The sequence below is a fragment of the Muntiacus reevesi genome, chromosome 10 (assembly GCF_963930625.1).
Source record: "Muntiacus reevesi chromosome 10, mMunRee1.1, whole genome shotgun sequence".
In the NCBI taxonomy this organism is placed as follows: domain Eukaryota; kingdom Metazoa; phylum Chordata; class Mammalia; order Artiodactyla; family Cervidae; genus Muntiacus; species Muntiacus reevesi.
Genome location: NC_089258.1, coordinates 48,536,408 through 48,557,429, shown reverse-complemented (window position 1 = coordinate 48,557,429; position 21,022 = coordinate 48,536,408). Strand labels below are relative to the sequence as shown.

Genomic DNA, 21,022 nt, shown 5'->3' with positions numbered 1-21,022 from the left:
ACAAATAAAAACTAAGAACAGAAGAAAATTTCCTCAACCTGACAAAGTGCACCCATAAAAAAAAAAATCCAAAGCTAACATCACACTTAATAAACACAGAAAGCTTCTCTCCTAAGAAGACTGGGAGCCAGACAAGATGTCCACTCTCACTGCTGCTGCTCAACACGGTGCTGGAGCTTATAAGTCGGGTCAATTGGACTAGAAAAGGAAATAAAAGGCGTCCAGACTCGAAGGGAAGGAGTTAAACTTGTCTCTGTAGACAGATTACACAACACCGTATACAAAAAAATCCTAAGAAAATCACAAAGACACTTAGCTAATAGTAAGTTCAAAAACTTGCAGGATACAAAATCAATAAAAAAAAAATCAGTTATATTTCTGTATTTTAATAATTGAACAAGCTAAAAATGAAATTAAGAAAACAATTCCATTTACAACAGCATCAAAAAGAAAATAAATTGGAAATAAATTTAACCCAGAAGGGGCAAGATTTACACACTGCAAGCTACAAGACCCAACGGAAAGAAACCACAGACAAGAAAATGAAAACATGGGCATGGATCGCAAGACTAAACAGCAACACCTATATAATTAATGACTTAACACAATCTGTTAAATACCAGTTGCTCCCTACCCTCCCTCCCTGAAACTGACAAGCAAATCCTAAAATTCATACAGAAGTGCAAAGGAGCTGGAAGAATATCAAAATTGGAGAAGACACACCTCCAACTTCAAAACTTACTGTAAAGCTACAGTAATCAAGTAATCATGAAATTAAAAGGCACGTGCTCTCTGGAAGAAAAGCTATATGACAAACCTAGACAGTGTATCAAAAAGCAGAGACATCACTTTGCTGACAAAAGTCCATATAGTCAAAGTTATGGTTTTTCCAGTAGCCATCTAGGGATGTGAGAGTTGGACCATAAAGAAGGTTGAGCACTGAAGAATTCATGTTTTCGAATTGTGTTGGAAAAGATTTTTGAGAGTCCCTTGGATAGCAAGGAAATCAGTTAATCCTAAAGGAAATCAACCCTGGATATTCATTGAAAGGACTGACACTGAAGCTACCATATTTTGGCCACCTGATGGGAAGATCTGACTCACTGGAAAAGACCCTGATGCTGGCAAAGACTGAAGGCAGGAGAAGGGGGTGACATAGGATGAGACGGCTGGATGGCATCACTGACTCAATGGACATGAGTGTTTGAGCAAACTCCAGAATACAGTGAAGGACAGGGAAGTCTGGCGTGCTGCAGTCCATGGGGTTACAAAGAGTCGGTCATGACTCAGTAACTGGACAATAACAGTAATCAAGACAGTGAGGTGCTGGCATTAAACACACAGATCAATGAAACAGAATTGAGAATCCAGAAATACATCCATGTATCTATGGTCAATTAAAATTCAACAAGGACACCAAGATAACTTAAGGGGAAACAACAGTCTATTCAACAAGTGGTATTGGGACAACTGGACAGTCACACGTTAAAGTGAAGGTGATGTCATAGTTCACACCATGGGCAAAAACTTAACTCAAGTAAACCACAGACCTAAGTGTTAAAGACGGGACTATAAAACTCTGAGAAAAAAACACAGGTGTAAAATTTCATGCCCTGCAATCAGGCAATCATTTCTTAAATGTGACATTTAAAACTGAAACAACAAAAGAAAAAATAGAAACACTGAGCTTAAAAATTTTTAACTTGTGCTTCAAAGGATACCAACAAGAAAGTGAAAAGACAACCCACAGAAAGGGAGAAAACGTTTGCAAATAATATGTCTGGTAAGGGACTTATTATGTGTGCAAATAATATGCATCCAGAATAAAGAACTCTAACTCAAACAAGAAAAATAACTCAATTTTAAAAAAATGGACAGTGTTTGAGTAGACATTTCTCTGAAGATATAGAAATAGCCAATTAACCACGAAAAGCTTTTCAACATCATTGGTCACTAAGGAAATACAAGTCAAAACTACAGTGAGATACCACTTCACATCCACAACAATGGCTATCAACATAAAGAGGGATAACAAGCCTCAAACATTACTGGTAGGAATGTAAAATGGGACATCCAATCCAAAAAAACTGGCACTTCTGCAAAATGCTAAACAAATGGTTTCCATATAACTCAGAAATTTCACTCCTAGGTGCATATATATCCAAAAGGATCGAAAATATATATATTCACATGAAAACCTGCACACAAATGTTCATAGCAGCATTACTCAAGGGCCAAAAAGTGCAAATAAACCAAATGTCTACCAACTGATGAAGATAAACAAAACATGATATTCAGCAACTCTAAGGAATAAAAAACTGACACAGGCTACAGCACGAATGAAACTCCAAAACATGATGCCAAGGGAAAGAAATCCAACACAAGAAGCCGCATAATGTCGAGTTCCATTTACAAGAAATGTCCAGACTACGTAAATCCAAAGACAAAAAGTAGATTGATGGCTGCCAGGGGCTGGGAGTAAGGAGCCCAAGGGGAATGACTGCTAATGGTTATGGAGCTTATTCTGAGGGAATAAAATGTTCCTGGATTAGGTAGTGATAACTGTTACAAACATCTGAATAGAATATATTAAAAACTACTGAAATGTACACCAACAGGGTGAGTTTATAGTATGTGGATTTTATTTAAAAAAACAAAAAAAACGCCAAACATAGCTATTCACACTGAAAGGAAAGAGCAGAAGAAACTCAGATCCTCAGAAATGAAGAGTAAGAGAAAGAATATACGGATAAACATTACACACATTTTTTCCTCTTAATTTACTTAAAATACAGACAAGTGTTCAGAGCACATTAACACTGTCTTGTGGGACTGCAGTGCATGGGGTTGAAATCCATACGACCACCCTAACACAGAGGAGGGGGCAGAACTACGGACACACAGTTACCAGGTCTCTATCTGTATCTTATGTGATATGGTACAATGCTAAGTCTAAGCAGACTCAGAAGTTAAGGCTCTATTGTGTAACCCTAAAGCAATCACTAAAAATAAACAAAAAGAACGGAGAGAATTTTAGTCTAAAAACTAACACATCAAATGATCCCAAACAGGGACGGAAAAGAGAACAAAGGAGCAAATGTGTCTCCCACCTCTGCCTGGAGGCCAAGAAGGGGTGATGCCCCAAGGCTGGGAGCCCACCAGCCCCACATCTCAGTTCCAGATGCTGTCCCCCCTCAAAGGGCTCACGGTCTGTGCGGAAACGGCTGACACCGGGGCTGGGGGAGAGCAGGCACGAGGTCAGAGAGACACAGGAGCTGGTCGAGGGGACTCCCACTACCCAAATCTGAATGATCTAAGCACCAGAAAGAGTGTGAACTATAAGCCATCGAAAAATACCGGAACCCAGGAGCTGACACTAATCAATCAGTGTGGGAGAAAAAAAGGCTCTTTCTTACAGCACCCAGCTGGGCACAGCCAGAAGAGCTGGACTTGGAAAACAGTCATCCTGTAAGACTCAGGGTTAAGGTTCATTCAGGCAAGAACCATCATGAACGCTACACCTGGGGTCAAGGGAGCAAAAGGTCTACGTGATCTGAATCTGCCTCCCCACAGGCAGCTTATCAGCCTCAAAGGAAACAACAGTCATCACACAGTGGGGAAAAAAACCAGCAACAGCTTGCCTGCTGCTGCTGCTAAGTCACTTCAGTCATATCCCACTCTGTGCGACCCCATAGACGGCAGCCCACCAGGCTCCGCCGTCCCTGGGATTCTCAAGGCAAGAACACTGGAGTGGGTTGCCGTTTCCTTCTCCAATGCGTGAAAGTGAAGTCGCTCAGTCGTGTCTGACTCTTAGCGACCCCATGGACCGCAGCCTACCAGGCTCCTCCGTCCCTGGGATTCTCGAGGCAAGAGTGCTGGAGTGGGGTGCCACTGCCTTCTCCGAACACCTTGCCAGTTGACCAAAATTTGAATCATCATTAGGAGGCAGACGGAAACAGCAGGTTTCCAGGTAGGCCACATCTCACTCATGGAGCCTTTTGGGTGGGAAACCACAACCTGAGTCTAATCACGGGGAAATGGGACACATCCGAAATGAAGAAAACCTTGTTATAAACAAAAGAGGGGAGAGTGAGGCTGGAATCTTAAAAACTGCCCAGACAATGGAAGACAAAGAAATGGAATCAATGCTCATGCCTCACTGTTCAAATTTTTTAATTAACAGGTTTAATTTTTTCAGAGCAGCTTCACACATCAACAGCCAAATTCTATGTCTTTTATTTTGCATTACTGTTTTCATGTAAATTTACTCTAGTGTTCTAGAAAATCAGCAGTGTGACTCATTTACATCTGGATTTCAGTAAACTTGATTTTTATCATTGATACCCCACTCCCTCTGATCTCAACCTCCTCTTGCCTATTCCTGCATGGGCTCAATTGTGTCCCCTAAATTCACATGAAGTCCTAACACCCAGGACCAAAGGACGTGACTACAGTTGGAAATGGGGCCTTGAAGGAGATAGTGAAGGCTGAATGAGGTCACTGGGGTGGGTAACCCAGTAAGATTAGTGCCCTTATAAAAGAGATGAGGACACAGAAACAGCCAGACCAAGGGAAGACAGAAACAAGATGGCCATCGGCAAGCCAAGGGGCGAGGCCTCAGAAGAACCCAGCGCTGTGGACACCTTCGTCGTGGACTTCTAGCCTCCAGAAGTCTGAGAGATACATTTCTGCTGCTTAAGCCCACTGTCTGTGGTGTCTGTTACAGACTGGCCACCTTAGTAGAATAACAATCTGCTTCTCTGTTCCCTCAATACACCACACAGACTCCGTCTCAGGGTCTCTGGGCAGGCTGGGAGTTACACCACGCCTGTCTTTCGTCCTAGGAAACTGAGGATGTCAAATGCCCCCAGTAAGAGGCAGAGAAAAGATGGAAACAAAACTTATCTAGTTCTGTGATTCATGCAAAATATCTCCACATTCTACCAAAACAAGATAACTTAAGAAAAAAAAAAAAAACACAGGAGAAAAGACTCACTTTTCAACCCAGAGCACTGAGACGAGCTTCACGCCTCTCTTCTGTGCTTTTTCCCAGGTGCTCTGGTACCCGTCTTTGAACACGACATGAGTTACTTGTTTGTTAAAAGTTTTTGAAACCTGCAGACAAAAGGCAGAAAACAAAGATAAACTTATTACTATTTGCATAAGTTTCTTAAGTACCAGCCAGTGTCACTCTTGTACACACTTACCAAAAAAGCAACAAAATAATTAGCGAATAGTATCACCCCACATACACAACATATACAACAGTGTATACAAATAGCATCACCCCACATACACAACATATATAACAGTGTATACAAATAGTATCACCCCACATATGCAACATATACAACAGTGTATACAAATAGTATCACCCCACATACACAACATATACAACAGCGTATACAAATAGTATCACCCCACATATGCAACATATACAACAGTGTATACAAATAGTATCACCCAATAAATACAATACATTCCCACCACTTGTTTATTCCAGGACTGCAAAGCTGGTTAGAACAAAAAGTCAATCATTATTATTCACTTCCTTAACAAAGTAAAAGAGAAAAACCATAGCCATCTCAATTATATGACAAAAATGTGTTAAAGTTAGAAAGTTTATTAATGAGGAAAATTCACAGTAAATTAGGATCTGAAAGCTGGTATAAGACTGCATGATGGGAAATGCTAAAACCTTTCTCTTATCTCCACTCTATCCAACTGGCCCCAGCCAGGGCAGTATGTCAAGAAAAGAAAAAGTGTTAGGATTAGAAAAAAATAAGACAGTCCTGTGCACATAACAATCAATTGTGCACATTGTTAAAAATCCCCAAAATGCCACAGAATTCACAAGAGCTTGGTAAGTTTTCTAGACACAAGGTGGATATGCAAAAATGAACTAGTTCTATATAAGAGCAACAGGAAAAAGAATTCAAAAGATACCATTCTTAGCAGCAACAAAAATAAACAGAGAAAATCATAAAACATCACTGAGAAAATGAAAGAAACTAAAATCAACAAAGGCATACATCATGCTGATGCTTTAGAAGATTCCAGTGTATAAAAATGTCAGTTTTCTCCATACTGATCTGTTGTTCTCTAGCCAATACCGATCAAGATCCCAAAAAAGCTTTAGGTTGCAAACTGACAAACCAGTTTCATAATGTATCTGGAAAAGCAAAAGGCTAAGAAAAGCCAGAACCCCTTTACTTGAAGAACAAAGGGGAAGATTTACTATAAAGAGTAATTAAGACAGGGTGGTCTGTCATGAGAACAGACTATACGGGCACTAAAACCTGACTAATGACAAAGGCGTCACTGTGCTAAAGGACAGTCTTTTCAATAAATGGTGTTGAGACAAACGATCATCCACTGGGGGAAAAAAATGAAACTATTTCATACCACATACAAAAACTAATTTCAAATGTACTGTAAATCTAAATGTGAAAGGCAAAATGATAAAGCTTCTGGAAAATAAGAGAAAAATTCCCATAACCGCCATATAGAAATAGATTTTTTAAAACAAGATACACACACATAAGCTTACCATAAGGAATAAACTACCATTATCATCAAAAGATCCTATTAAGAAGGTGAAAAGGCAAGCCACAGGCAGAAAATATTGCAATTCACATGGCCGACAAAGGGGTCAACTGAAAAGTATAAAGTATGCTTACAAATCAAGAAGAAAAAGAAAAACCCAATGCAAACATGAGGTGGAGACTTGAACAGGGTCTTCAAAATAAGTATGGGAAGATGTGCAGGAAAATGCAAATTCACACCAGACTGATACACCACCAGAAACACACTGTGATGGCCGAAGGTAAAGAGACAAAACTAAGCATACACAGCAGTGGGGCTTTTATATGCTGACAGAATTATAAACTGATTCAAACACAGCAGAAAGCTGCTAGGAAATCACTGATAGCTTTCTCAGATGTGAAACGGTCTTCTGTCACACAGAAGGCGTCTTTGTTCTAAAAGATGCAGGCTAAATGTATTTAGGGACAAATTATGGTACCTGCAACTTACTTTTGAATAGTTCAGGAGAAAAATACATATATTGTTTAGAGAGATAGAGTCCAAGCAAGAATGTTAATTGTTGGGTCTATATTCACCATACTATTCTTTCAGCTTTTCTATTTGAAAGATTTTTAAATAAAAGGGGGGGGGGGGGCGTGGAATTGAAGAGATCCAAGACCTTAATACTACTCTCAAAAGCCATTTTGCCAGCTCCTATGTTCCACAGCTTTTTCCTGTCACAATAACACGTGGAGCCCAAGTATGTGGCTGGTATCATCAAGCGGAAAGCCTCCCGAAATCCTAATGGATTTACCTTCCAATTTACCAGAAAAAAAGTTGTCTTTTCAGGTTCAAAAGCAAACCCCGGGCCCTGCCTTCTGACTGTCACCCTAATCTGCTCTTGGTCTTTCTCCTGCTCACTAGGTCAGGGACCAGGGTGAGTCAAACGAAACTGAGGAGCAGGCACTCTGCCTGAGGGAGAACGCTGCCTTCCAGTTTATGTTACGCCCTGACCGTCCCTAATCCTTGCCCTGGCTTCAGTGGTATCATACCTGTGTTATCTCTCCTTTTACCAGCCGGCCAGCCCCCCTCCCCCAAGACCCACCCCCCACCTCCACGAAGTCGGCTCACATCTGAACCCCGGCTTCGAGCTGCTGCCTTCACCACCCCATTCCTCAGGTCTCCAGCTCACTGAACAAGGCGACACTCAACAATGACCTTATAGCTTTCACGCCTGAAGAATACGTCCCAATCCTAACTTTTCTTAAACTTAGGCGGTGTTTTAAAATTTCCATCTTTGAAGTCTATCCCTCCTCCCACTTCAGGCATGTTTTCTGGATCTCCTGGCATCCTTCTTACTCTCAGTCCCTGGGTCCATGACTCCCATTCCAGCCCTGGAATACTAAACAGGCTCCACCTTCAGCACTTTTCATTCTAACCACCTGGGTAGTCAGCACACCTGACTCTTACGTCCCTGATGCCTAAAACAGTATCTCTAGCCCTGACAATCTCAAGTTCCAGATTTGTACATCCAAATGTCTATCAGGTACTTCCAATATACCCCAAATTCACAACTTTTCCCTTTAAAAAACTGTTCCTTTTCCTGTATTCCACACTTTGATGAAGAGCATCAAGCATCTGAACAGCCAGTGGCAGGACCCATGTTTCTAGCCTGGAGCTCTCCTGTTGCGTCATCCCCAAGCTGTTCTCAATTCCTCATAGCATGGTTCTCTCCTTTTTTCTTCTGCCACTTACCCACTGTCCTCTTTGTCCATCGTGCTCTAAGTAAAAACTCCCAAAATAAGAAAATGCAACTAGATCTCCTTATGTTTCAGACGACTGTTAGGTGCAGCAGTGGTAAAATGAATTTCTTACCTTTGCCCCCATATCCACAAGTTGACTCCTAAAGGTCTTGGAGTAATTTTCTGTCCCATTGGCTGACCACACTTCAACATAGGCCACAACATCTGAAAACAAAGAAAATGCTAGCATGAAATATATCTAATATACCCTCGCCCAAAGATTTCAACAGAGTTTTCTCCTGTTCTATTCACATTAAAAAGTAAATTTAAAATTTCTTCTGTTTAAAAGTGCCATCAGATCCTTTCAAATTTCAAGGGAAAAACAACTTTACTCATACATCACAGTTTACATTCTCAACTCTTCCCAAATTCTTAAACCAAGCCTAACTTTCTAGTTTTCTGTAAGGGACCAGAGAGCAATTATCTTAGGCTTTGAGGGCCAAACAACCACTCAGTTTGAAGGCTGCAGTACAGAAGCAGTCAAATACATCAACGAGCAAGCATAACTGCGTTCCAACAAAACTTTAAGGAAAATGAAGTCTGAATTTGATAATAGATTTCATTTGTCCTTCTCCTTCGGTTCCTCCCACCCCCTCAACCATTTAAAAAAGTAAAGGGCACTTTTAGTTTGTAGGTCCTGCAAAAACATGGCCAACAGGCAAACCTTTGCGGGGCAGGGAACCCAGTTTACGAAACCCTCCCTGCTCAAAGCCTGGTGTCTTTCAGGCGTGCCTGGAGGGAATGATTTCTCACTGAGAGGTTCTGGTTACACTAACAGAGAACAGGGAGAGGAGTTACTGTTTCTTCTTCTAATTTCACTAGAGCCCCCTCTCCGCAAATCCACCGGGCCATACAAAGACGCCAGAGCCCAGGAAAAGCTGAAAACCAACCCCCCGGGGCCTCCCAGCCCTTCGCGTGTCTGCGCCACGCACCTGACCCGGCACAGGTGGGGCGGCGCGGGCCCTGGGCTCGGAGACGGATCCCCACCCGTCACGGGCGGTCCCGGCGCTGGGCTCGAGGACAGACCCCGCCTCCTCCCGGCAGCCGGGCTGGCGACCCCGGCGGCGTTCCTAAGGCCCGGCCGCCGCTGCGCCGGCTCGGCGCCCGTCTGCTCACCTTTTAGGACAGGGCCCCGGAGGTTCCCGGGGGCCGCCATGACGGCCAGCGGGGACGCGCAAGCGTGACGCAGTGGTGGCAGCGCGCGTGCGCAGGGCGGGCTCTGCGGAAATCCGCCTGTCCGCGTCCTCTGAGCAACCAATAGGGGGCGGGGGGCGGGACCAAGACCCCTCCGCGCGGGCAATGGAGGCAGGTTCTCTCTGGTAGTACCTACTCGGCGCGTCAGCTCCTGCGTGGAGACCCAGGGTCTCCGGTTCACGCGGGAGGCCCCCTAGCCGGGCTGTCTCCCTCAAGCCCTACAGCCCGTAAATCCCAGAGCGGATGAATCCCAGAGGGAGAGGGGGAGCCTGACCTCAGGAGTAGCCTGGCCGCCTGGTCCCTTATCTTCTAGGTTTCAAACCTCCCGCCAGCCCGGGAGCCCCGCCCCCGCCGCGCAGGCCCGCCCCGAGGCTGCGCGCATGCGTCCTGCGGGAGCTGGGCCCAACCCTACAGTTTCCCTGCAGTGACGTGTAGGAAGGGGCGACTGTTGCCCGCCCCCCCCCCCCCCGAGTTGATAAGCGTTCTCTGTTTAATCTTCCCGAAACACTGAGTTAGTTAAAGGACCTGTGTTGTCTGCATTAAAGAAGGAACCACCAAACGTGTGAAAAGTTTCCTTTTTGATGATTTCAATACCATTTTTGTGTTCTAGCATGTAGTATATAGTCTATTATCAAGCTTAAAGAAAAATAACCTTAAGGGAGTTCCCTTATAACCAGATGGTTAAAGTACAGGCTTCATTTAGAAATGAGACTGGACTTGGAGTTTGGGGGCTGATATCAGCCACTACAGGGCAGGAAGGCCTGCTGTCCATGGGGGGCAAAGAATCTGACAGGACTGAGCAATTGGACACCACCACCAATCAGCCGCTAACTAGCTATGAGATGCTAATGAGTTACTAACACTCTCCAAGTTTCATTTTCTTGTAGAAAAGCATTAATATTAGTAGAGATAATAGCTAACATTTAATGAACACTTGGGTTTCCTACGTGGCTCAGTGGGTGAAGAATCCTCCTGCAATGCAGGAGACCAAGGGTTGGATCCCTGGGTCAGGAAGATCCTCTGGAGGAGGAAATGGCAACCCACTCCAATATTCTTGCCTGGAACAGCCCATGGACAGAGGAGCCTGGGAGGCTACAGTTCATAGGGTCTCAGAGGTTGGACATGGCTGAGCACATCACACAGTGCAGTGAACACTTATGTAAATGGTGTATTGTCAAAGGTTAGGTGTGTTATCAAATTTAATCCTACTTATGAGGTGAGTGTTATTATGTAGCACTTACATGTATTTTCCTCCTGGATTCTCCCTAAAACTCTATTATTTTATAGGTATTTATTATTGTAATCTGGAGACAAACTATTGAAGCCGAGGTTTGTACCCTTCCCAACTCCTTTGCAATTAAAAATGCTTTCTCTTTTATACTGTGTATCACTTCAAGCTTACAACAGTTTCTGTTAAGCAATATTATACAATTTATACAATAAGTAATCAGGTTCAGGAGAGGTTACCTGACTAATGCAAAGTAACAAACAATTACTAACAGCTAAAACTTGTTGAAACCAAAAACAATACCTTTAGTTCTTTTTACTATAGTCAGCAGAAGGGTATGTGTACAAGAATATGGACTGCTCTCCTTTCTTTCATTCATTCATTCCTTCAACCCTAATTGTTAAATCAGCTGTTAATAGGGTCCAGCGAGCCCACTGTGGTTCTAAAGAATTATATTGAGTATGTGCATCCACCAAACCCCACTTCCTGCACTCAAATCTTTGATCAATACATATATCATTATCACACCTAATAAATTCTACCCTGAGGAAATGGGGACACAGTCTACCTGGGAGTGTGAACTCAGCTCAAGAAGAATAACTAACAAAAAGTGTTAAACTATGGTTAATTCTAAATGCATATTGATTGCACAAATAAAAATAACATAAAAATAGATTGTTTAAAACAAAAATATTAGTCACATGAGGTTTCAATACAATGTACAGAGTCCCCCCGCACCTCTATCCAAAGTTTCAATTACCTTCTTCTCACTTGGTTGCCCACCTCTTCACCCCAGAAGGAGACACTATCATCTAAACTACGGACATCTCATCCTTAAGAACAAAGTTAAACTACTGGGTTCAAAGAAACATGTCCTTGACACTAATACACTCTAGTTTTATTTTTCGTGGTTGCATTTCTATGTAGAGTTTCTAAGAAAACAACCTAGAGAAAGGATCTAGTAAAGTCTGAAATAAGTTACCTGTGCTTCTTCATTTTTGCTCTCTGCAAAAGTATAAAAAATGAAAGCCAGTTTTTTTCCTCTCCCAATGCTCACCCGTAATAAAAGGGATAAACACTCAAAGCCCTTTTTTATGCACTCAGGACAAAGATAGACTGAAAATATTGACTTTCCTGAGCCGTGCACTTCAGCTCAGCAGGAGGTGAGTTTTCAGAGGTTTCTCCCTGACAACGTGACAACCTTCCTACAGGCATCAGGATGAGTGCGTCGCTGAGAAGTCCTGGCAGACCAGTCGGATAAAAGGCTCAGAGCTTCAGAAGGAAACGCGGGTGCCCGGGGTCTGAAGTTCCCTCTAGACTCTTCCATTCTCAACAGTACTGCATCAACATTTAGGGCAGAAGTGGGTCTAGTTTCCTGGAAATGCATGAATTTCAAAGGTGAGGCATGGATCACTGAGTTACATTTTTTTTTAAAATGATGTTTCTACAAAACCTAAAAAAAAAAAAAAGACAGTGGAGAGAGATTTGACTAGCACACACTGTCTGATAGAAAACTTTAAAACTTTGTAATTTCTTAGTGAAAATATACATCTCTTAATTATTAGTATTAGAAGGGAATTTGGCATTTTTTTGGACTAATAGCAAATTATGCTTTTCTCAAACTAACATTTTTAAAATAAAGGTTTCATGTGTTTTCAAATGAGAATATTATTTGATGATGCAGAGTAACTAACATGCTTGTCCTCAAAAATATTGAAAAAATTGCAAAAACCATGTACACATGAATTGAGATAAATGAATAACTGAAAGAGAAGAAAAGCAGTGGTAAAGGCAATGAAAGCTGAAGTGATTTGCAAGAACAATAATGGATTATTTTAGCTTTCTATCTTTGTCACATTTTACAGCAATAAAAATGGAACTTTATAGCTGACTGAAGAAGTAATGTTCTTATCCTAATTAACTCAAATATGAGTTCAAATAAGATAAGGATTTTTTACCAGAGTTTTTACCTAGGCCAGCCACTTTGCTTAAGTTCCAAGAAATACATGGCCCATTATCTTTATTTCTCCCAGGATCTCTGTAAAATTAAATCAGAAAACCTGCACAATACTGCCCTTCTGTGAGTAGATGAAATGTAGCAAGACACATTTCTAGGGAAATGCTTCTTTGCTAGTGCTGGCTTTTTTTTTTTTTTTTTTTTTTAAGTTGTTATTTTCAGTTACCTTAGTAATTGTAATTTTTGGGCAGGGGGGCATTCCTAGTGGCATGTGGGATCTTAGTTCACTGACCAGGGATCAAACCTGTGGCCCCTACACTGGAAGTAGTCTTAACCCCTGACACCCAGGGAAGTCCCAGTAATTGAAATTTTAAAATTTAAGTCAGCATCTCTCCCCACCGCTTGTTGTTTTAACCGCACTTAGTATCGACCTCATCCTTCATTTGTTCACAGATATTTGCCTGGCCAGTGTTCTTGCTTGGAGGATCCCATGACCAGATGAGCCTGGTGGGCTACAGTCCATAGGGTGGCAAAGAGTTGCACGTGGCTGAAGCGACTTAACACGCTTATAGCATATCCAATGACCACAGACTTAGGAAAGGGAGTTAGGCACACCATTAGGAAGCAGGTTGTTTCAAAGAATTTTCCTTTGCCTGGAGCATTTGCCCCTCAACACCGTGATTCTGACTCAAAACTAAATTGCCTGAAATCCTTTTTAAAAGCAAAACCCAAAATGTGAGCCCCACAGGAAAATGCTTATAATATATTGTTAAACTGAAAAAAAGCAGGGCACCAGAGTACATATGATATGACCTCAAATTTGTTAAAAAAAAAAAAAGTCTCTATTCGGGGGCTCTATTCAAGCCAAGACACATCAGTACAGTGACACGACTTCCTGAAATACTGGCTATTCAGCACCATTTGGAAGCCAGCTGGGGTTTTGAACCACCTTAGGCTTCCTGCCTGCTCCCTCCCAGCAGTATCTCTACCCCTTTCCATCTTGCTTGCCCTGATTCAGCAGCTAGAGGGTTAGCACTAGGCCCTGTCAAGGGGCCTTGGGATCCCCCCAAACCTCCTGGTGTCCCTTATCACTGGTAGCTGCCTTGCCCATTTCTTTTATAAGAACTCTCAAGTATGTGAAAGTGACAGTCACTCAGTTGTGTCCAACTCTTGGCGACCCTGGGGTCTGTAGCCCGCCAGGCTCCTCTGTCCATGGAATTCTCCAGCAAGAATACCGGAGTGTAACCACTGGCCATACTGGCTGCCAAATACTTTTTATATATTATGACTGTTTATATGCAGAAATAATTGCTTTTTTAAAATTTAACCCCCATTACTCAACCTACCATCAATTACTCTTGCCTCCTAAAACAGATTTTAATTTCTGTCCAGAGTAAAGACGCCTTTGTTCCCTCACCCACGCTTCCCCCTCTCACTTCCTCGCTCTTCCCTTCCTTTCTCCTTCCCTCTGTGCCTCCTCCCCTTCATTCCTTCCTCCTCTCACCCTCTTTCTCCCTTCCTCAAGTGACTCCCAGTCTCACTCCCCGCTTTCTGTGCAACAACAGCTGGAGGACAAATTCTCCGGGAGGAGCCAGGTTCATGCCAACACAGGGCCCGGGCAGTCAGACCCCCGGGCAGGCCAACGGGGAGAACAGTGGAAGGCTTCTATCCCAGCGTCCAGATTAGCCTAGGGAAGAGATGGTTCTGGATGAGGACGGTGGAGGACCACAAGGGTAGAACTGGGAAAACACGTCAGATGCTGCTTCCAGGACCAGGCAGGAGTTGATGGTGTTTGGGAAGGGGCTGCCGTCGGAGGGGCTGCGGAGATGCTGCTGATGTGACCCGATCACCCCCCTCCCAAATCCCCGCGTGCCCTCCCTCCACTAAAGGCCTGGCTGGGAGGTGGCCCCCCAACACCCACCCCCTGGCCAATGACTGTCCCTCGAGTCGGGGAGGCTGAGTGCAAAAGCCCTGCTCCCTCTTTCCAGGCAGGACCCAGAATCACTGGACAATTTGTCACCCCAGAGCCCCCTGTGGAGTCAGGCTGAAGCGGAAGGTCACCTGCTCGCCCTGCTCAGCTCCTCTGCTGACCCTGCCGCCTTACCCCTGCTCCTGTCCTCCGCCGCTGAACAGAGCAGCCCTGACCTCTATGACTTCAGACCACATGACAGTCCGGCGGTGTGTGAGCTCCTCACATGCGCTCCCAGTGCACTCATACTCAGGGGGTAGGCAGCGGGCCCTGGGCCCCCCAGAACCCTCTCGAGGCTCCTCCAGGCCTCTGAGTTGCGCTGGCTAAAGGCCTGGGGCTTCCTCTGCATCTCCTTCCACTCAGCCACCCCAAGAGACTGACACAGGGCTTCCTCAAAGCCAGGTGGTCCCAGGATAGCTAGACATTTTTCCTCTTTTCTGGAGTATAGTTGACTTACAATGCTGTCTTTGTTAGTTTCAGGTATCCAGCAAAGTGAATCACTTATGTATATAACTGATTCACGCTATATATATATATCAATTATATATATCTGATATATAGTTATGTACACAGAAGAACTATACAAAGGAAAGATTCACAGAAGAATTATACAAAAAAAATCTTCATGATCCAGATAACCACGATGGTGTGATCACCCACCTAGAGCCAGACATGCTGAAACGTGAAGTCAAATGGGCATGACTGTGAACAAAGCTAGTGGAGGGGATGGAATTCCAGTTGAGCTATTTCAAATCCTAAAAGATGATGCTGTAAAAGTGTTGCATTCAGTATGCCAACAAATTTGGAAAACTCAGCAGTGGCCACAGGACTGGAAAAGGTGAGCTTTCATTCCAATCCCAAAGAAAGGCAATGCCAAAGAATGTTCAAATTACCACACAACTGCACTCATCTCACACGCTAGTAAAGTAATGCTCAAAATTCTCCAAGACAGGCTGCGTGAGCCATGAACATCCAGATGTTCAAGCTGGATTTAGAAAAGGCAGAGAACCAGAGATCAAATTGCCAACGTCTGTTGGATCCCTGAGAAAGCAAGAGAGTTCCAGAAAAACTCCTACTTCTGGTTTATTGATTACTCAAAAGGCTTTGACTGTGTGGATCACAGTCAAACTGTGGAAAATTCTTAAAGAGGTGGGAATACCAGACCACCCGACCTGCCTCCTGAGAAATCTGTAATCAGGTCAAGAAGCAACAGTTAGAACTGCACATGGAACAACAGACTGGTTCCAAATCAGGAAAGGAGTACATCAAGACTGTATATTGTCACCCTGTTTATTCAACTTATATGCAGAGTACATCATGAGAAACGCTGGGTTGGATGAAGCACAAACTGGAATCAAGATTGCCAGGAAAAATATGAATAACCTCAGATATGCAGATGACAGCACCTTTATGGCAGGAAGCCATAAAAAAAAAAAAAGAACTAAATGATTCTCTTTAGAAAGAACTAAAGAGCCTCTTGATGAAAGAGAGAGGAGAGTGAAAATGTTGGCTTAAAATTCAACATTCAAAAAACTACGATCATGGCATCCTGCCCCATCACTTCATGGCAAATAGATGGGGAAACAATGGAAACAGTGACAAACTTTCTTTTCTCTCAGAGGATGAGATGGTTGGATGGCATCACTGACTCTGGACACGAGTTTGACCAAGCTCCAGGGGTTGGCGAAGGTCAGGGAAGCCTGGCGTGCTACAGTCCACGGGGTCACAAAGAGTCGGACATGATTGAGTGAATGAACTGGACTGAATCACCTGTTTGGCTCAGTAGCAACCAGCTCCCATCCCTTATGGCCAAAAGTCACTTCATTAACAAAACAAAAGACAACTTTGTCACTCTCACTTCGGGAAATTCCAAGGTTTTAGGAACATTGCACTAGAAAAGATGATAAAGATCAAATCAGTTATTCTGATTACCAATAGCACTATCTCTGATAAAAAGTTCAGTAGTGTTAAGTATAAGCTGTGCTTCAGATCACTTTGTTGTGCAAGGCATATTGTTAAATGTATTTGCATTTTTTTTTCTCTCGCAACACTAACTATAACTTCTAACTAACACTAACTTCATCTTTGCCATCTCCTGGCAACCACTCTGCTTTCTGTGTCTGTGAATTTGACTCCTCTGGGAACCTCAGATCCTTCAGTTCAGTTGATCAGTCGTGTCTGACTCTTTGCCACTCTGTGGACTGCAGCATGCCAGGCCTCCCTGTCCATCTCCAACTCCCGGAACTTGCTCAAACTCATGTCCATCCAAACCATCTCATCTTCGGTTGTCCCCTTCTACTCCTGCCTTCAATCTTTTCCAGCATAAGGGTCTTTTCCAATGAGTTAGTTTTTAACATTAGGTGGCTAAAGTATTGGAGTTTTAGCTTCAGTATCAGTCCTTCCAGTGAATATTCAGGACTGATTTCCATTAGGATGGACTGGTTTGATCTCCATGCATCCAAGGGACTCTCAAGAATCTTCTCCAACACCACAGTTCAAAAGCATCATTCTTCAGTGCCTAGTTTTCTTTATAGTCCAACTCTGACATCCATACATGACTACTGGAAAAACCATAACTTTGACTAGATGAACCTTTGTTGGTAAAGAAATGTCTCTGCTTCTTAATATGTTGTCTAGGTGGGTCATAACTTTTCTTCCAAGGAGCAAGTGTCTTTTAATTTCATGGTTGCAGTCACCATCTGCAGTAATTTTGGAGCCCTCAAAAATAAAGTCTGTCATTGTTTCCATTGTTTCCCCATCTATTTGCCATGAAGTGATGGGACCAGATGTCATGATCTTGGTCTTTTGAATGTTGAATTTTAAGTCAACTTTTTCACTCTCCTCTCTCACTTTCATCAAGAGTTTCTTTAGTTCTTCTTTGCTTTCTGCCATAAGGATGGTGTCATCTGTATATCTGAAGTTATTGATATTTCTCCTGGCAATCTTGATTCCAGCTTGTGCTTCATCAAGCCCAGCATTTCTCATGATGTACTCTGCATGTAAGTTAAATAACCAGGGTGATAATATACAGCCTTGACGTACTCCTTTCCTGATTTGGAACCAGTCTGTTGTTTCATGTGCAGTTCTAACTGTTGCTTCTTGACCTACATACAGATTTCTCAGGAGGCAGGTCAGGTGTTCTGGTATTCCCACCTCTTTAAGAATTTTCCACAGTTTGCTGTGATTCACACAGTCAGAGGCTTCAGCATAGTCAATGAAGCAGAAGTAGATATTTTTCTGGAACTCTCTAGCTTTTTCTATGCTCCACGGATGTTGGCAATTTGATCTCTTTTGGTTCCTCTGTCTTTCCTAAATCTAACTTGAACATCTGGAAGTTCATGGTTCACATACTGCTGATGCCTTCTTGCAGAATTTTGAGCATTATTCTGCTAGCATGTGAGATGAGTGCAGTTGTAGGGTGGTTGAGCATTCTTTGGCATTGCCTTTCTTTGGGATTGGAATGAAAGCTGAACTTTTCCAGTCCTGTGGCCCCTGCTGAGTTTTCCAAATTTGCTGGCATATTGAGTGGAGCACTTAAACAGCACCATCTTTGAAATAGCTCAACTGGAATTCCATCACCTCCACTAACTTTGTTTGTAGTGATGTTTTGTAAGATCAAGTTGACTTTGCATTCCAGGATGCCTGGCTCTAGGTGAGTGATCACACCAAGATCATGGCTCATAGTTTCACTGAGCTAGACAAGGCTGTGGTCCATGTGATCAGATTGGTTAGTTTTCTGTGATTGTGGTTTTCATTCTGTCTGCCGTCTGATTGAGAAGGATAAAAGTCTCATGGAAGCTTCCTGATGGCAGAGACTAACTGAGGAGGAAACTGGGTCTTGTTCTGATGGGCGGAGCCATGCTCAGTAAATCTTTAATCCAATTTTCTGTTGATGGGTGGGGCTGTGTTCTCTCAGGTTGTTTGACCTGAGGCCAAACTATTGTGGAGGTGATAAAGATAATGGCAACCTCCTTCAAAAGGTCCCATGCATGCACTGCACTCAGTGACCCCAGTCCTGCATAAGACCACCACCAACCCACGCCTCTGCTGGAGACTCCTGGATTCTCCTGGGCAAGTCTGGGTCAGTCTCTTGTGGGGTCACTGCTCCTTCCTCCTGGGCCCTGGTGCACAGAAGCTTTCGTTTGTGCCCTCCAAGAGTCTGTTTCCCCAGTCCTGTGTAAGTTCTGGTGGCTCTATGGTGGGATTAATGGTAAACTCCTTCAAGAGGGCTTATGCCATACCCAGGTCTGCTGCACCCAGAGCCCCTGCTCCTGCAGCAGTCCACGGCTGACCCACACCTCTGCAGGAGACGCTCAAATGCAGTTCTGGCTCAGACTCTGTGGGATCTCTGGGTCTTGGTGCTCACAAGCTTTGTTTGAGCCCTCAGAGCATCTCTGGCGGGTATGGGGTTTGATTCTAAATGCAATTCTGCCCCTCTTACCTTCTTTCTGGGGCTTCTCCTTTGCCCTTGGCTGTGGGGTATCTTTTTTTTTGGTGGGATCCAACCTTCTCCTGTCGGTGGTTATTCAGCAGTGAGTTGTAATTTTGGAGTTCTCACAGGAGAAGATGACTGCACATCCTTCTACTCCACCGTCTTGGACCACTAAGAACCTCAGATAGGCAGTACCCTCTGATGTTTGTCTTTGTGTGACTGCTGTAGGGTACTATAGTAGTATCCTATGATGTCTATAGGATAAGCAGTATCGTATAATGTGTGTCTGTTTGGTTTGTTTCACTTAGCATAACGTTCTTTGGGTTCATACAGGCTATGTCAGAATTTCCTTCCTTTTTAAAGGCTGAATAGTATTCTACTGTATGTCGATGTCACATTTTGCTTGTTCATTCATTCCTCGATGGACACCTGGGTTGCGACCTCTTGTTTGTGGCTGCTGGAAACAAATATCTCTTCTAAATTCTGCTTTCAATTCTTTTGGATGTAAACGCGGCAGTGGTATTGCTGAATCATATGCAAGTAGTCACCTAATCTTTTAAAAATAGTTTTTAAAAGGGTATGTTCTCTATGTTTTAATTGCCAATGAATAAATGAACACCTGGGCAAAACAAAGAAACCTGGATATTATTTCATACAAATACACATGCCAAGATTGTATTCTGACATTCTTCCTTTTTCCTCCAGTCAGTACCACTTAGCATCTTTACTTCTTAACCACTCCGCAATAAAGAGATACAGTAAGTCAGGCAAGAAAGAGTAGAATAAATATGACACTTCAGAGAGCAGTATTCGATTTCAATAGCCCTGAAGAACCGAAAACGACCAAATAAAAAGTGGGCGGAAAATGGAGAGATTTGAAGCCAAAAAATTGAGAGAAAATGAAAAGACTACTTTTAAATTTCAAGGGAAAGTGTTATCTATGTTCCCATTTAAAATTTTAGGTGACTTTTCATATAAAATCTGGGTTAAAAAGTTACATAAAAGTGCTTTTACAAAACACCTTATGTAGACCTTTCCCCCTGAAGTGCTGTTGGAAATGCCTGTGGGAACAATGACAGTTTTTATTTTCTCTTTTGGGACAGAAGCACTGAATAGGATCACTTACATTTTATAACAGTATATTTTTATCCTTTCAATTTAGATTCCATATGCTAGTATTTTCATTTATATTTTCTAGGAGAGAAATTACCTACATGGTTCATACCTCCACAGCAACCCTTTAAAAAATTCCAACTGGAGAATTAGAGTAGCAAAAGTTTCAGTGGTTTTAATAGAGAGTAAATTTCAAAAATTGTTCTTAATTATGCAATTAAGAAGCCATGCACCAGAACAGATTTTGAACAGGCAAGGGAATCAGTTTCTGGGAGGATCAGACACGTGGCCTTGGATCCTGCTGTCTGCACTCTGCTGCCCACCCCCCTCCCAGGGAAGGAGATGAGATTGCAGGCAGAAAAAGGCATGTTCTGAACGCTGATCAAAGTCATCTTATTAGAATTAATGATTCTTCTATCAGTTGTGCTGGATACCCTCTGGAAGGGAAAGTCAAGGTGCCTGCAATGTGGAGTCAGATCGTGACACCGGGCCCCCTGGACTATTTGTTACCATGGACTCGTTCTCTCAGTCTGCAGAGCTGTACAGTGCAAGTGTGGACAGACACACGGATCGCAGGACCAACTGGACTTGGCACAGTTGGTGATGTGGCATTAGGGGCCGTGCTCAGTAAAGGAGTGAGTCCAGTCTTCAATATCCAACCGGCTGCCAACACACCATCTGCCCAAGTCAGTTTTTTTGTTGTAAGATGCAGTGAAGGCTGGTAGCCGTTGACTATTTCGCATCCTTGTCTTACAATACAGGATATAGGCTTCCCAAGTGGCTCAGTGGTAAAGAATCTGCC

The 21,022-nt window shown here is 43.1% G+C and overlaps 1 protein-coding gene across 3 annotated transcripts in view; it reads right to left on the bottom strand.

Moving 5' to 3' along the window:
- The window catches only part of MCPH1 (microcephalin 1), a 219,970-nt gene extending 210,318 nt beyond the window's left edge, over window positions 1-9,652 (bottom strand). Inside the window, exons 1-3 of one of the 3 annotated variants that reach the window (XM_065901537.1) lie at window positions 9,444-9,652; window positions 8,401-8,492; window positions 4,997-5,115 (exon numbers count right to left, since the gene is read on the bottom strand). In XM_065901537.1, the coding sequence (XP_065757609.1) occupies window positions 4,997-5,115; window positions 8,401-8,492; window positions 9,444-9,483 (251 nt within the window). In that variant the 5' untranslated portion in view covers window positions 9,484-9,652. Of the gene's footprint in view, window positions 1-4,996; window positions 5,116-8,400; window positions 8,493-9,443 lie in introns of those variants that run through there. The other 2 variants (XM_065901536.1, XM_065901538.1) reach the window with 2 other exon arrangements.
- Window positions 9,653-21,022: the final 11,370 nt, after the last annotated feature.